General features: G+C 67.9%; 2 protein-coding genes across 5 annotated transcripts in view; one reads left to right on the top strand and one right to left on the bottom strand.

Moving 5' to 3' along the window:
* Positions 1–9,949, bottom strand: part of Gse1 (Gse1 coiled-coil protein) — a 292,453-nt gene extending 282,504 nt beyond the window's left edge. For 3 of the 4 annotated variants that reach the window (XM_077792748.1, XM_077792750.1, XM_077792749.1), the window contains exon 1: positions 8,293–9,949. In XM_077792748.1, the coding sequence (XP_077648874.1) occupies positions 8,293–9,054 (762 nt within the window). In that variant the 5' untranslated portion in view covers positions 9,055–9,949. The remainder of the gene's footprint in view (positions 1–8,292) is intronic. The other variant, XM_077792751.1, reaches the window with a different exon arrangement.
* A 1,110-nt stretch (positions 9,950–11,059) lies between these two features.
* Positions 11,060–14,722, top strand: LOC113198612 (uncharacterized). Its single transcript, XM_077792833.1, has 3 exons — positions 11,060–11,141; positions 11,864–11,926; positions 13,686–14,722. Exon 3 carries the CDS (start codon positions 13,754–13,756, stop codon positions 14,720–14,722), a length of 969 nt encoding a protein of 322 aa, XP_077648959.1. The 5' UTR covers positions 11,060–11,141; positions 11,864–11,926; positions 13,686–13,753.
* Positions 14,723–15,442: the final 720 nt, after the last annotated feature.

The following is a 15,442-nucleotide window of genomic DNA, read 5'->3' as shown; positions in this document are numbered from 1 at the left end:
TCCCCTCCCTGGGGCCAACATCACAAACCAGGGCAGCCAAGTCCCTTTCACCCCAGGAGCAGAGACCCAGAGCCTGGCGCCTGCTCTCCCGGCCACCAACCCGGGGCCACCCACTCGGCGGGCCGGTCCTCGGCTGCCCCTGGAGACACCATGCGGTGGCGGCCCTTTCCCTCCAGCCCACGCCCCAGAGTTCTCCAGACCCACACAGCAGCAAAACCTGCCCCCGGAGGCCACCGAGTGCCTGGCGGCTTCCCACCCGGCGCGAGTGTCACATCTGCTTGGAGAGAGCTCCCCGTTGGAGGGCCAGCTGTGCGGCCCGCGGGGGGCTGTGGGGCGGCACCGGCACTCAGAACCCGATCTGAGCCGAATCTGGCCCAGGGGAACCTGTTCCCAGGACCCCCGGGTCACAGCGACAGGACGAGCAGGTCTGACCTGAGCGGCGCCCTCCTTCCCGCAGCCTGGGCCTCCTTGGGAGGACGCCGGTTCCTCTGGCCACCACGAGGGCCCATGGTGACCCCTCCATCCCACACCCTGGACTCCCGACTTCTGTGGGACACATCCGTGGCAAGTACTCCGCACACTGGTGGCAACACAAGGCAGAAGACACAGCAACGGCTCTCTGCAGTCCCTCAGCTGTGTGACCCGGGGCAAGACACTTGGCCTCTCTGGGCCTTAGGACACGGGGAAACTCGAGGGTGCTCCCAGCTCCTCCCTCCCCCACATCCTGCGTGGCTCCTGTTCCCAGCGCCCACCGCCCAGCGCCCACCGCGGCTCCTCAGGAAAACTTGTCTAAAACCCACTTTTGTTCTTGGCGCCCCACCCCCACCCCAGCACACAATGGCTTTTTATGGGGCCGGTGAGCGGAGCTCAAGGTCCCTGTGGGCCTGAAAAAGTCTAATATTAAAAATAATAAATCACCTGAAACCCCACCAGCACCACAGCCGCCGTGGTCAGCGCGTCCTCCCTCCCTGGACAGCGGGGCGGGCAGGTTGCCCCCTGCTCCCCCCGCCCCGCTCCTCGGCGGTTCAGGGCTGGACGGGCCTCACGTTCACGGGCAGCAGCCTTCCCTGCGACCGGACGCCCCCTGCTCCTCTCAGAGCACCACCCACAGGCCTGGGCAGGACTTCAGACCCCCACGCCCTCCCCAGGGGACAGCCCCAGGGTCAGCCCGTCACTTCCTGAACGCACTGTGAGGCACGGCACCTCACGACAGCCCTGGAGCGTCCTGCGCGGGGCCTGTCCACTCTCCCAGGCCCACGGCTCCCGGGTGTATCTGAGCAAGCCACGTGACACCCCGGGCCCGAGGGTTCCTTGGACACACTGGGGCATGGTAAGTGTCCAGGTCACCTCCCACACTGCCCGAGCCAGCACCTGCTCAGAGTGCCCTGCGGTTTCCCTGGCCACCCAGCTGACTCCTGAGCCGGGCATGGCAACCAGTGTCCTCTGTCCTTTGACCTCTTGGAAAAAAGATCACAGTGGCCACTGTCCCGGGCAGACCTACAGGAGATGACCCGGGGGCAGCAGGCCGCCTCTGCTGAGAGGCCAGGCAGACCACCGAGTCCCCAGAGCCCGGCTCTCTCCGTGGCGTGCGGGCTCAGCACTCGGCACGCGGGCCTGTCCGGCTTCGGCTCAGTGCTGCAGCAGAGGCCACCGGGTGGCCAGGCGGGCAGCTGTTTCCCCGAAGCAGCAGCAGGGATGGGTGGCAGGGTCCCGTGGCCACGCACTGTCATGCACCCCACTCACCCTGGTGACCCCGGCCACCAATGCCCACACCAGTGCACCCAACAGGGGACCCCAAGGAGAAGAGGGACAGCGCCAGTGGACACCCCGGCTGTGACCCTGGCTGCGGTGCAGGAGGGCACCGGGGGAGGCGGGCCGAGGGCCACGGCGCTTCCCACCCTCACAGCCGGTGAGGACTCACGTGGGGACGGCGGGCTCAGGTCAGACTCTGTGGGGAGCAAGCGGGCAGCGGGCCCACCACGCCTCCCGAGGCCGGCGTCCGTGCCCTGGGGGCGCCAGGCAGGCTCTCACCCCACACACGGCCTGCAGCCCGAGGAGGGCCTGACCCTGGGGACACCTCTCCTGCTCCCCTGGGGAGGTGGTAACACCAGGACAGTGGTGCCCAGGAGCTCACCCGCCGGGTAGTGCCCAGGGCCTCCCGGGCAGCAACCAAGCCCTGGGGCATGGTCAGAGGCCAGGAGCAGAGGCCAGGGCGGCTCCGCAGCACCCCACCCCCACAGCCTGGCCAGCCTCTGCCCAGCTGCGTGGCCACCCCCATCTGCGTGAGGGCCTCCCAGGTTCACACCCCTCTGGTCACCTGTGGCACGGAGGCCGGGAGGCACCGAGATCCCACAGCTTGACAGGCCAACAGGTCAGCCTGCCAGGTCACCTGGTGGAGGGACAGGCCTGGGAAGGGGGACAGGCCGTGGGTGGGGGGCAGAAGGCAGCGAGAAGCAACCTGGGCTCCAGCAACATCGCCAGAGCCACACCGGGAACGCTGGGCAGCGCGTGGACAGGACGCGGGGACAGAGCTCCCCTGTCCACCTCACAGCAGGCCTCTGTGGTCCTCCTGCTCTCTGCTAGGGGAACAGCAGCACCCGTGGTGGACAAGTGGCCCTGGGGCGCACGGCGAGCCGGGTAGGGCCAGAGCTGTCCCCTCGGGCGTGACACGGGAAGCAGCAGGCGGCCTGCGGTCGGCAGAGCTCCACACTCAGGCCTCTCCAGCCTCGCCCTGGGCCACCCACCTCCTGACAGGAGGGATCTCAGCGGTGACCCAGGCCGCCCTGGACCAGCAACTCCACCCCGGGCACGTCCCCTAGAGAACCAACGTCCACAGCACATGACTGGCGACGGCCCGAGGGGGAAACCCCGTGTCCACAGGCTGACGGATGAGCATGCGGGGCCCGTGTGGGCCACGGTCCAGCCCTCGGCCACGAGAGGAGCGGGGACGCCAGGTGCCCAGGAAAGCCTCGTGGTCGTGCAGAAGAGGCCGGTCCAGGGTCAGCGGCAGACTGGGGGCCGCCAGGGCTGAGGGCTCAGGGGTGGCTGCCAATGGGCACAGGGTTTCCTGCAGGGGTGACAGGGACATTCTGGAAACAGGGTGACGGTCCCCCACTGGGTTCACGGGGTCTGTAAGCTGTGCTCTCAGGGGACGGAGCTGACGGCATCGGATCGATCTCAACTCCACCCGTGTTTCCCAGGTCCACCCCGTCCAGCCCGTCCAGCCAGCAGGCCCCACCTGACATGCCCCCTTCTGGGTCCCACCACTCCACCCTGGGCCCCTGCCCTGGAGCTTTCTAGAAGCTTAAAAACACCGCGCCCAGGACCCCCTCGGGACAGGACTGGGCAGGGCAGGGCCCATCACGGGCCTTTAATTCTCGTGGATGGAGGTGGATTGAGGGGCACATCCCAGGGCCCCGCAGCGCCCGGGGCTGGGCCTGCCCTCGGCACCTCCAGCCTGGAGCCCGGGCCTCTGCAGTTCAGGACTCAGCCGCTGGCCCTCCAGGTGGCCTCCCTGGACACGCCACGTCCTCCCACGGGCCCCAGCAGACCCCTGCGCGACCCTCACCACAACTCCCCACCCTGAGCACCGGGCGCTCCCAGTGCCACGGCGCCCAGACCTGAGCGTCTGCGGGGCCCAGGGACACCCTCGGAGCCTGTGTCAGGGCACCCGTGGACGGGGCAGCCCTGATGGAGACAGGAGGCCGGGTGGCAGCGGCGGCCAGCCTGTCCGTCAGCACCTCTGAGCAGCCCGGGTCACCAAAGCTCCACGGGCAGAGGCAGCAGGACGCCGCGGTGACGGGCTGGGCTGGGCCGGGCGGTGGAGCTGGGCTGGGCGGGCGCGGTCCTGGGCGCGGTCCTCGGCACCCGGTAAAAACAGACCAGCGAGGTGCGGGTCCACCTGTTCCAAACCACCGACGTCACAGAGAGGAAGAGGTCGGGGCGCGGCGTCTCAAGGGGAGGGTCTGCGGATCCTTCCTGGCCCCCTCCAAGTCCACCCTCCACGGGACGCAGGCTCGCGGTGTCCCGTGCCCGGCGTGGCACCCTGAGACCCCAGAAGGCCCCCTTTCTGACTCAGAGGCTGCTGGCGGACCACGGTCACTGTCCCGGCAAGTCCAGACGCAGCCCCGCAGCCCGTCCTAGCAGCCCGACAGCCTGACGTCACGCCCCCCGGGACGTCACGCCGCCCCTGACGTCACGCAGCCACAAGGGGTGCAGGGCTCCTTCCCCACCTGCCCCCCAAGGCCTGCCAGGTCCTCCTCAGGGCATCACGGGACACGGAAGGCGAGTCCCGAGATGTCCTTTCTTGAAGACAGAAGTGCCTCCCGTGGCGCTGTCCCCTCCCGGACACAAACCCGAGGCAGAGGATCTCCGGGGTCTTCCCCAGCCCAGAAAACGTGCCACCAAGGAACACCCCAAGACCCTCAGCCGAGCCGCCCGCGAGGGTGGTCCCCAGAGCCTACGCGAGGGGCCGGGAAGCTCTGTGCTCCGGCTGCGTCCCCCGCGCTGCCCGCCCACGGGCTCCAGGGAGGGCCACACTGGGAGACCCTGCCCTCCCGCCTCCCCCAGGACAGCCCAGGGCACCGCACGCGGCTCCCTCCTCCGAGCAGATGGCCTCCACTGGGCCGGGAAGCAGACCACCCGTCAGGAGGCGCCGGAGCCCGCCAAGGCCCGAGCCCAGCACTGCCCAGCTGCCGTCCCCGAGGTGTGAGCCCCAGCCCAGCTGCCTGCCCTGGCACCTTCCAGAAGGTTCTCCCTCCGAAGGGTCCTGGTGCTGGTGGGGGGAGCCACAGGGTCTCCCTAAAGAGCAGGTCCCGGGGGTGCAGAGCCAGGAGCAGGAAGACGGTCGGCCATGGCAGACCACGCAGGCCCCGATGCCCCTGGGAGCCTGGGGGAGGAGGCCGGGGCAGCCACCGTCCTGCGCTGGAGGCCACCCCAGGGCTCCCTGGTGCCGCTGGGGAAACAGCCGCACGTCCATTAACCAGAGCGCTGCTCGCGGCCCTGGAGGGGGGCAGGGCGGCCTGCTCACCCACCGGCCCACAGGGAGAGAGGGTCCATCCAGTCGAGCCCACCTCTGCCCGGAGTCAGCCTCCCGAGTCCTGGCCACGGCCACCGCACCTGGCAATGTCAGGGAGGAGGGGTGAAGGCAGAGGGCACCTGGGGGCATGCGGGCAGCCCGTGGCCTCTGCCCCCACAGGCACAGATGTGCCAGTGGCTGGGGAAGGGTCTGCACTGGGCCCTCTCCAGCCGGAGCCCAGGAAGGCAGGACAGGGGAGAGTCCAGAACCCAGCCTCCAGATCCAGACTCCCAGCCCGTCCTGCACCTGCTGTTACCTGCTGAGTGACCTGGGACACATTACTCAGCCTCTCTGGACTTGTGTCTCACTTAGAGGCTGGGACAGCGGCTCCGACCTCCACAGCGCTGTGTGAGGAGGCTGCACATATGGACACGGGGAGCACAGGATAGGCCGGAGCAGGGGAAGCATCGTCCTCATTTGTATGTCCCCAAATGCCACCCAGCAGCCTGGCAGCGCTGCCTCTAGCCTGATGGGAGGAACAAGGGTTCCCAGCAACAGCAAAGGCAGGGGGCAGGGTGCCTACTCAGGCCCCTGAACAGCAGCAAGACACACGTCCAACCACAAGGCGGGCACCCGCACCAGCCCACCTTGCCTGGTTCCCACCATAAACCTGCCAGAGAAAACAGCACCCCACTTCTCAGCTGGAGCCTCAGAGAGGTCAAGAGTCTTACCCAAGGTCACACAGCCTGCTCCATGAGGATCTGAGTCGGGTCTGTCTCCAGGCAAACCTCCAGGCCCAGAGAGGGCAGCTGCACCCTCCCCTGCCCAGCCCGGGCACTGCCCACCCCCACAGGAAGCACAGTGCCCTCCAGGGAGTCCAGCTAGAGCGGAGGGCTGCACCCGCCCACCCAGGGGGCGCCTCCTTCCCTCGCTCTTGGTTTTAAAGGTTTCCACCGCGGATGCTCTCCTGAGCGAGCACAGGGGTCCCAGAGGCGGCCCAGAACAAGGTTCTGGAACGTGCCGTGTCCCCAGGGGTCCTCCTGGGGCTCCCTTCACACCCCTGCTCCTCCGCCCCGTTCTCACACCACCACCCGTTCTCACACCACTGCGAGGCCCCAGGACCTGGCGTGGCGTCAGGTGGCCCCTGGGGACAGCCCTCTTCTGCCTGTCCTGACAGTGGTGCCGAGCCCCGCCCCCTCCCCCGGGTCACATGGCTGACAGCCCTGGGGCCCCGGGTCCCCCGCCCCAGGACGTGCAGCACCTGGACAGAGCCCGGCTCGGGGCCTGCGCTACAGGAGAGGACGGGGCAGAGGCTGCACTTGGGGATCCCGCAGGCTCGGTCCCTGCACCCTGGGGTGTCGCCTGAGACCCAGGTGCCACTCCCTGCAGCCAGACACCGGCCACCAACAGACTGGCCCCCAGGGGGCGGGTGCTCTTCCATGCCTTCCTTCCAAAGGTCACCGCCGCCCTGGGCCTTGGACCCACAGGCCTGACCCCTTCCTGGAGAGGCTGTGGCCGGGGAGGCTGCGGCCTCTTCCCAGCCTCCCCACTGGCTGCCAACTACCCGCTCAGCAACCCCCCCACGCTGCCCAGGCCCCTCCAGGCGGACTGACGGGCTCAGGGCCTCAGGTCGTCACCAAGGGCACCGGGCCTCGATGTCTTCTCTGGAAGGAGAACCCCAAGGCTCCTGGGCAGGGGACGGCAGAGGCGACCATGCGCATGGGGAACGGCACCGGCCACTTTCCAGGTGGACACCAGGATGCTCCCAGCTCCCACGGCCGGCCTGGGGAGGGCAGCGTCTCATCACCGAGGTCCCTGTCACTCAGGCCCACAGCCCATCTCACAGAGCCCTGAGCAGAGAGGGTCGGCAGGCCACCCATGGGGACGCGCGGAGCCTGGTGCGCCTCTCACCCGTCAGGCTAAACCAACAGCGCCCGGGCCAGGAGCCTGGCACCAGGACACGATGGCACCCTAGAGCCGGCCCACACACAGGGGCCTGGGGGGCCACAATGCGGCACATCCTGGCCCCAGGCACGTCACCGTCCCCAACGGGTTCCATCCTCACCACATCCCTACAAGCCCCGCGGCACAGTTCCACCTCCCGGCCAGGGGGACCGACGGGCCACCAGGAGAAGGACCTCGCTGCAGGCGGCTCAGTTCCAGAAAGGGGCAGGGCTGGGCCGGGACCTGGGCTGCCCAAGCCCAGCTGGCCCAGGGCCTGCCCTCTGGGAGCCCCAGCCAGGCTGGATGGCCAGGCTCCGCACCCACGGCGGAGGACACGCTGGTCCAGCTGAGGCGAGGGCTGTGCTCTGGCCCAGCAGCTGGAGCCAGAGCTGTCAGGAGCAGGACACAGGCGCAGGACACAGGCACGGGCTTCCCCGGGAGCGCACCCAGGCCCACGGGCCCACCTCACGGACACGGTCACCGTGCGTGGGCACACCCTGGGCACCTCACCCTCAGCACGGGTCAGGCCGAGGCAGGTCACTTCCACGCAGAGCCCGCTCTCCTCACCCACCCCGGTCCCCCGGCCAGCGGCTACTGCTACCGACTTTGACCCCCACACGCCGGTCTAACTCTGGTAGAAATGAGGACCCATGGCCCGTGGCCAGGACGGTGGCTGCCACAGACCTCCTCAGACCCGGGGTCGGGCTCCGAAAAGCAGGATCAGGATTCTCTGAGCCCGTGTGGCACGGGGCGGGGGGCAGCAAGAGGAAGGCGCGAGGGCAGGGAGACTCCCCTCTGGCTCACAGAGAAGACCTCTTCCCCGGGGGGAAAGGCCTGTCCAGGCCACTGTCCCCCAGAGCCTGCCCCTGCGTCTGGGAACCAGTTGCCATCTGCCATTAAGCCACCAGAACGTCTCCAATGAACAGGGTGAACTTGGGTGAAAAACTGGAGCCAGAGCCCAGAGGGACTTCCCTGCCGCGCGCGGGTTTCAGACCCGTGAGTACCAGACCTCTCCGTGACCCGCAGGGCCGCACTCGCTCCCAATGTTATCAGGCGGGCGACAGACGTGCCCCGACTTCCTCCACTTGACAGATGCCGCCCCAGCACAGCAGGCCCGGCCCCTGCCTGCCCTGGCCAGCAGTGCCCGGCTCTTCTAAGCCCTCCTGAGCCTGCTCCTGACCTGCCACGCCAGGCCAGGGTAACCCCAGGAGCGGGCTCAGTGACCCAGGGAGGGCACCGCCCACACAGCACCGGGGAAGGAACAGAAAACACCTCCGGTCCCCTCGTGGGTCTCGGGAAAGGTCCCAGACGAGACGGAAACTGCAGCTTACCTTCGTCGCTGCCGCCACCGGGGAGCTCCAGCCGGAGGGTCCCTGGCGGGCGAGCCCTTGACCGGCGCACACCAGGGTCCCGCAGTCCACGCAGGCCCCGATGATGAGCTGCCGCCCGTCGTCCACCAGCAGGCTGTGGCTGGCCCGCAGGGTGTAGAGGAACAAGGGCAGCCGGGCCACCCGCACGGGCCTCAGCCCCAGGCAGCGCCGCTTCTCCTGCTGGCAGAAGAAGCACACGAAGGTCTCCACCTGGTACTGCCGAGCCCAGGCGCTGACAGCCTGCTGGGCACCTCGGGCCTCGTGCCGCAGCCACTGACCCAGCAGGTCATGGTAGCAGAGCACACAGGCGGCCACCAGACCAGTGGCGTCCGCCGGCCTGGCTCGCGGGGCGGGCGGGTAGACGGTGAGGAAGGGGAAGAAGGGTTCCTTCTCGCCCAGGCGGCTGGCGGGGTTCACGTTGAGCTGGAACTCCTTCCCGGGGCCCAGTTCTGCCCCGCAGATGTAGCAGACGGACGCGGGGCCGCCGTGGGCAGAGGCGGGCAGCTCGCCGAGGGCAGGGTCGGAGGCGGAGAAGGCCTGGTGGTACCTGCCCAGGAAGCCCTGCACGGAGGTGATGAGCTCCTGGTTCTGGCAGGCCCGGTACAGGGCCCAGACGTCCTCCAGGACGCTGAAGCACTTGGGGCAGCTGCGCACCTCACAGCGCTTGTTGGGGGCCCGGGCGTTGGGCGGGCAGGGCAGGAGGCTGAGGAAGGGGAAATGCATGGCGCTCCTGGTGCTGCCGTTGAGGGCCCTGGAGGGCACTGCCCGGGCATCCTGGGTACAGTCCTCCCCGCAGAGGTAGCAGGCCTCCTGCAGGGCCCTGGTGGGGGGCCCTCCTCCCTGGGGAGCCTCCTGCCCTTGGAGGCCATGCCGGGGGCGTGGCTGTTCAGGGGCACCACGTAGAGCCGCTGCAGGACAGGCACGCTGGCCAGCTCGAAGCTCTGCCACTGCTGCGTGAGGGAGGAGAAGCAGCAGGAGCACACCAGGGTGCTGCCCGCCGGGCTGATGGGCTGGGCCCCGGGGGGCGGGCTGTGCAGCCAGAGGAAGGGGAAGAAGGGCGCCTGGGCCAGCTTCTCCTGCTTCTGCACGTGGATCTGGCGCTGGGAGGCGGGGGACAGCACGGACCCACAGATGTAGCAGCACAGGCCCTCTGGTGGCACAGCCTGGCTCTCCAGAGGAGCCCGAAGGACACCACCACTACTGTCCTTCTCTTCGGGCCCTGGGACCGGCTGCTCCTTGTGGTCCTCTTCCTCGCTGGTGATGTTGATGTCACTGTCTTCAGATGTGCAGTAACCCCGGAGGATGTCCCCGGGGGGCCGGCTCTCCTGGGGCTTGGTGGCCTTGCCCAAGTGAACTTCTTTCATGCCATCTGTAGGGGCAGCCTGGCTCAGAGGGCCTTGCCAAAGATCAGGAATGCCCCTCAGGACGCTGGCCCGGGGTTCGGGAGCCCAGTGCCTTCCAACGCCCTTTCTCCGGCGCCTGACTCCGGTCTTGGGCTCCACGTCGGCGTGGAGCTTCGAGGAGATCCCCTCCTCCATATCCCCCTGCGCAGGGGGCTCTGAGTCCTGTCCCGGAGCGGGTCCCGGCGCCGGCCTCCACTCCTGGCAGCGGCCCCCGCGAGGCCCGGGCCCCGGCGTGGGCCGGCGCGCAGGCGGCGCGTCCTGCAGGGGGCTGCTGGCGTCGCGCGCGGCCGGGTCGGGATCGGACAGGGGGTCGGTGTCCGACAGCTCCGACAGCTCGGAGTCTCGAGTGTCCTCGGCCGCCGCGCGGGGCCCCCGGCCGCCGCCATCGTCGTCGTCCCCGGCGGCGCTGCCCAGCGCGTAGGCGACGTTCCACTCGCGGGGGGCTCCGGCGCCCCCGCGGCGCCCGCTGGCGCCCGCGTCGCACTGGTGGGGCCGCTTGAGCCAGTACATGCGCTTGTCCACCGGCGTGCGCGCGCGCTCGAAGGCGGCCCACTGCTCGCCCAGGAAGCAGCGGCACACGGCGCAGACCAGCACGCAGCCGTCGGCCGGCGACAGCTCGCGCGCGCCGGGCGCCGGCTCCTGCTGCTGCAGGAACGGGAAGAAGGGCTGCGCCGGGGCCCCCGCGCCCGCCGCCGGCTCCTTCACCTGCAGCTTCAGCTCCTTGCCGCGCCCGATGCCGCCGCCGCAGATGAAGCACGAGAGCGCCGCGCCGCCGCCCGCCGCCCGCTCGCCCACGGCTGCCATGAGCCGCTGCTTGCGGGAGAGCGGCGCCGGCCGCCCGCTCATGGCCGCGCCCTAGCGCCCGCCGCCGCGCCCAACTCGGAGCATGTGTGCGCGCCGCAAAGTTTGGCGGCGGGCGGCCGGCGCGGGCCGGGGCGCGGGGCGGATCGCTGCGCCGCCCCCCGGGCCTGCCGAGCCCCCGGCGGCGGCGCGGGCCCAGGCGGCGCCGGCGAGCGCGCCCGGAACGCGGCGGCGGCGTTGGCGGCGGCGGGCCCCGGGCGGCTGGAGCGGCGGCCGCATGTGCGAGCTCCGGCGCCTGCCAACGCGCTGGGTCATTTAATTGGGGAGGAGGAGGCGGGGCGGCGCGCGGGCGGAGGGCGGGGGAAGCCCTCCGCGCTCCTCCCCTCCCCCTCCCGCGTCCCAAACTGCGCACAATGGCTCGCGGGCTCCTCTATCTATTCTGTGTCCGGCCCCGAGCGCGCGCGATGATTCATCGCCCCAATTAGGGGCTCTCTCCGGCGCGCGCGGCTCCAGCCGTCTGAAGGGTCTCCTCGGGGACCCGCCAAAACCATCAGCGGCTGAAGCTGGTCTTTCAGGAAAGGTCAAGCAGGACGCGGGAGGAGCCAGGTAAGGACGCCGCGGAGCAGCGGAGGAAGGGCAGCTCCGGGAGGGCGTCTGCAGTCCGGGAGCTCCGGGCGGCCTGTCCCCTCCCTGGTCTAACGGGGAGCCACTTGGAGTCCTGAGCTGCCCTGGGCTGGGGGCACCTCTCCGGGCCAGTGCCCTGATTTTGTAGACAGAGAGGAGTTGTCCCCTGTCTCCTGCAACTCATCATCCTGGGGACAGAGTCCTCACCCGCACTCCCCTCCCCTCCACACTGCTGGCCAGAGGCCACCTGGTCATCAGCAGAGATGGAAAGGGTGGCCCAGGGCAAGAGACTCCACCTCTCTGGGCCCTTTCCTCCTCCTGATGACCAGCTGCAGCAGAGCTCCTCTGCACCTTTTGGGGGGTGGGGTACACTGTACTTGATGCGGGGAGACTAGGGCCGCTGCACTGTAGAAGCACTTCCTGCCCCCCCCCCCACACTGCATCGCCTGCCTTAGCAGCCCCATGCCCCAGAGGAGAAGGAAGAGGCAGGGGGCCCAGTTACTCCTCAGAGGACACCCAGTGGGACTCAGACTCAGGCAGGCAGTCTCCAGCCACGGCCCCCCACCACGGAAAGTGTCCACAGCAGGGGACACAACCAGCACTCCCTTGCCAGCCCTCGGCCCTGATGCTCCGGATCAGGCCTCCCTGGACCTCACGTTTCCCATCTGAGAAATGAAAGCCCTCCAACTCATCTGATTTCCCAGCAGTTTACGACTGTCCTGACCGGCCAGCTGGAACCCAGAGTCGGCTGGGGACAAAGGTGGCGGGTGAGCCCCTCCACCCTCTGGGGTGCTGACATGTAAATAAAACTGGGCTTCCTCTTGGCACCGAGGAGGCCCATGCATTATAAATAAATGGAAGAAGACAAAAGGGCCCCCTCCCAGGAATCCCTGGTGGCTCTTCCAGGGCTCCCAGCCCAGGGACTGACAGGAAGGCCATCAGGCCTGAGATGGGATGAGGCTCAGCCCCAACCCGGCCCAGGAAAGTGCTGGGTCAGCACGCTGTGGGAAGGAATGCGGGCGGGCGGCGGGCAGGGCTTCCTGGCTCCTGGCACTTTTAATACCCCAGGGGGACTGATCAGGAGGACTTTAGAGGGTGACGTCTGACAGACGGAAAGGTTGGGGGAAGCAGTGCTGGCCCTGGAAACCCCGGCTGTGCCCTCCAGGGCCCTGGCCTCAGCTGCAGCGTCATCCCAAGGCCTCCCTGTCCTCTCCCGCAGGCCCCTGCTAGCTCGGCCTGGCTCCTGGGCAAGGGATTGCCAGCGCTCCCTGTCTGCTCCCCGCACTCCCCGTGAGCCTGGGTCTCCTCCTGAGGGCAGCACCCGGCCTGTCTTGCTCGCTGCGTGTCCAGGGCTGCTCTGTCCCACACACCTGGCCCACCATGGGCCGGCTGTGCACCCTGGGCGGACCCCCGGCTCACTGAGCCTCGGTGTTCTTCTCTGTGCAATGGGCTCATGGTTCCTCCTCGTGGAGTTTTTCTGTGTCGACCAAGTGAGTAGAGAATGGCTCCCGGGCCAGGGCTGGGGCTCCCCGTGGCCGTGTGTGCGGGTCCTGCCCCTCCCTGGCTCTAACAACGATGAGGAGGTTCTGCCGCCTGTTGGCTCTGACCACGGTCACGCCTGAGCCTGAGGAGGGCCTCGGGGTCAGCAGGATAAAAACCAGGAGCCGGGGCTCCCTTGGCCACGTGGGGACAGCTTCCCGAGCACATGAGCACCAGTGTGTGGCACTCACACGTGCTCCGCGTGCACTCATGCCTATCTGTGTGTGCTGTGTGCACACGTGTTCAAGTGTGTGGCTGTGTGCACACGTGTTCAAGTGTGTGTGCCTGTGTTTGAGTGTACGTGCAGCTGTGAGTGTGTGCGTGGGCCCGTGCACGGGCTGGGAGTGGGGCGTGGGAGTGTGAGGCTGGTGTTTGTTTTCCTCAACAGCCCAACCACTGGGAACAGTCCCTTGGCACAGATAAGGGCAGGGAGAGGCAGGTGATGGCGTGGGTCATCTGTGGGTGGGTGGCACAGGGCAGGGCACAGCCAGACACATCTGACTGACATCCCAGCTCCACTGTTTACTAGCTGTGTGGCCTTGGCCTGCTTCTTAACCTCTCTGAGCCTCCATGTGGAAAACAGGAACAACTAAACAACACCCTTTGTAGGGTCAGGGAAAGAAGAACAGAGTTCAGGAGCAGCCCATTCTTTGGATATGGCAATGACAGTCCCAACGCACAGTAATGACAACCACACAGGAGCCTGGCTCCTGGGCATGGGAGGTTATAGGCACCCACTCCCCAAATCTTCCCAAGCCTATGGGGTAGTTCTGTGACACCCCCAATTTCCAGCATAAAAACCCAGGCACAGAGAAGGGAAGACACTGGCCCAAGGGCACACAGCATGGTGCAGCTAGGACTGGTGCCTCAGCCAAGTGTCCACGTGACCCCCTGGTCTTGCTAACTATAAGTTGCTTCCCCCTAAACCCAGCTTGAGGGACAGGGACAACCTGGAGTCTCACCTACCTCCTCCTCTGTGTGTCCCAGTTTCACAGCAGAGGACACTGAGGGCCTGGCAGTGCCTGTGGGACCCAGGCTGGGTGACACCGGAGAAGATGGAAACTCAGGGCCCCCTGCAGCGGCACGTGGGCCTCGTGGACCCGGCTCCCCTTTCAAACAGAAGCCGTCCATACGTGCCCGCCCAGGGCTGCCGGAGCCTCAGCCCCTGTCCCCAGCAGAGCCACCTCCTGGCCCACAGCCCTGGCTCCCTCCAGGCTGCCGCCCACCGCTGGGTCGTGGGTCCTGGAACCCAGAGAGCATCCGCACTGCCCACCGGCAGCGCCGCCTTGGGAGCAGAACAGCAGGCCACTCGAGTCTGCAGGAGACCAGAGGCCACCAGCCGTGAACCTCCAGGCGCATCTCAGACTGGCAGCTGCCTGTGGCCGTGCCCTGGCCCGCGAGTCGCCTCCAGCTCCCAGCACTTGTCCCCAGGAGCCGTCTGCCGCCTCTCCCCCGGGCCAAGCCCGAGCAGGCTGGCCTGGCGCTGCCCCGGGCCCACGGGGCCGGGAGGTGGTTGGGGTCCAGTCCGCGCAAGGACGAGGGAGCCAGACTATGCTGACCCCAGGTGCCTCCAGGCTCCGTCCCTCATTCCGGGGAGCGGCTCGCCAACCCGGCCTCCACCTGCCCCGGCTGCCCTCACCCCACGACCTGGCGCCCCTTCTGGCCAAGGTGTTGCCTTCTTCCCCCCTCCACGCTGCGCCCGCACCTTGGCCTCCCTCTCGGGAGCCAGGCACCTCCCTGGCGGGTCCCTCCTGACCCGACTCCCAGGGAGGCCGTGTGTGCGTGTCTGGCCTCTGGCTCCCTGGGGACCAGAAAAACAGAATCCATGTCTGCCGCCCTATTTCCCTTTCTTCTCTTCTTTTTGCCTAAGAATGAAGAGAGCAGTTCTCTGCCACCCTCAGGAAGAGCCTCAGATATGCCAGGCCACGGGCAAAGATGTCCCCTCCTTCCCGGGGAGAAGAATGGAACCATTAATAATAATAATAATAAAGTCCCTGGGATTTATGGAGGCCTTGGGCCTCTGAGCGTTTTGCATCCGTTGGCTCGTGGGGCACAGGAGAGGTGGAGGCCTGAGGGGAGGCCCTGTGTGCGTGGGGGGGAGACGGAGGGTCTGAGGGACAGGGCCTGGCTCAGGGCCGGTGGCTGGAGCAGGCGGCTGGTGGACACCCGTTGTGCTAATTCATTAAACACAGACAGCGCATTCGACCGCCCGCCCCCACCCCCGGGGTCTCAGTGGAGGAGGGGCCTTCACCTCTGGGGCCTGGAGGGACGCGGCTGAAACCTGTGAGCTGGACGGGCCTTGTTCAAGAGCACAGCGCCATTACACAGCGCAGGGTTAGAGCTTGGGGACAGACTGAGCAGAACCAGGTGCCCTGGAACCTGGCCTTGTCCCCCTGACCCGACAAAGGCCCTGGGAGCGAGCAGCCCAGGGTCCCCTCCTGCAGACGCCAGCCCCCCGCCTCCATCTGTGAACTTCAAGGCCTCATAAAACCCCTTTGATAAACGATCCCCAGAGCTGACCTGCCAGGGGACGGGGACAAACACTGCACATAAATCCTCCCTGTGCCGAGAGGCTCCTTGGCTGACCACGAGCCTGCAGCAGAAAATCCCCCGCAGGCCCGGAGGTGGCTGGTCCCCAGCTTCCCGGCCACGGAGGATTCTGGCAAAGGTGGGCCTGGGTGGGGGTGCAGGGGAGACAGCAGCCGGCAGCGGGAGCGAATCCGAGAGCCTCGAGGGGGCCTGGC

This window comes from Urocitellus parryii, chromosome 15 (assembly GCF_045843805.1).
Source record: "Urocitellus parryii isolate mUroPar1 chromosome 15, mUroPar1.hap1, whole genome shotgun sequence".
In the NCBI taxonomy this organism is placed as follows: Eukaryota; Metazoa; Chordata; class Mammalia; order Rodentia; family Sciuridae; genus Urocitellus; species Urocitellus parryii.
Note: the sequence above shows the minus strand (reverse complement) of the source record. Positions and strands in the feature narration are given on the sequence as shown.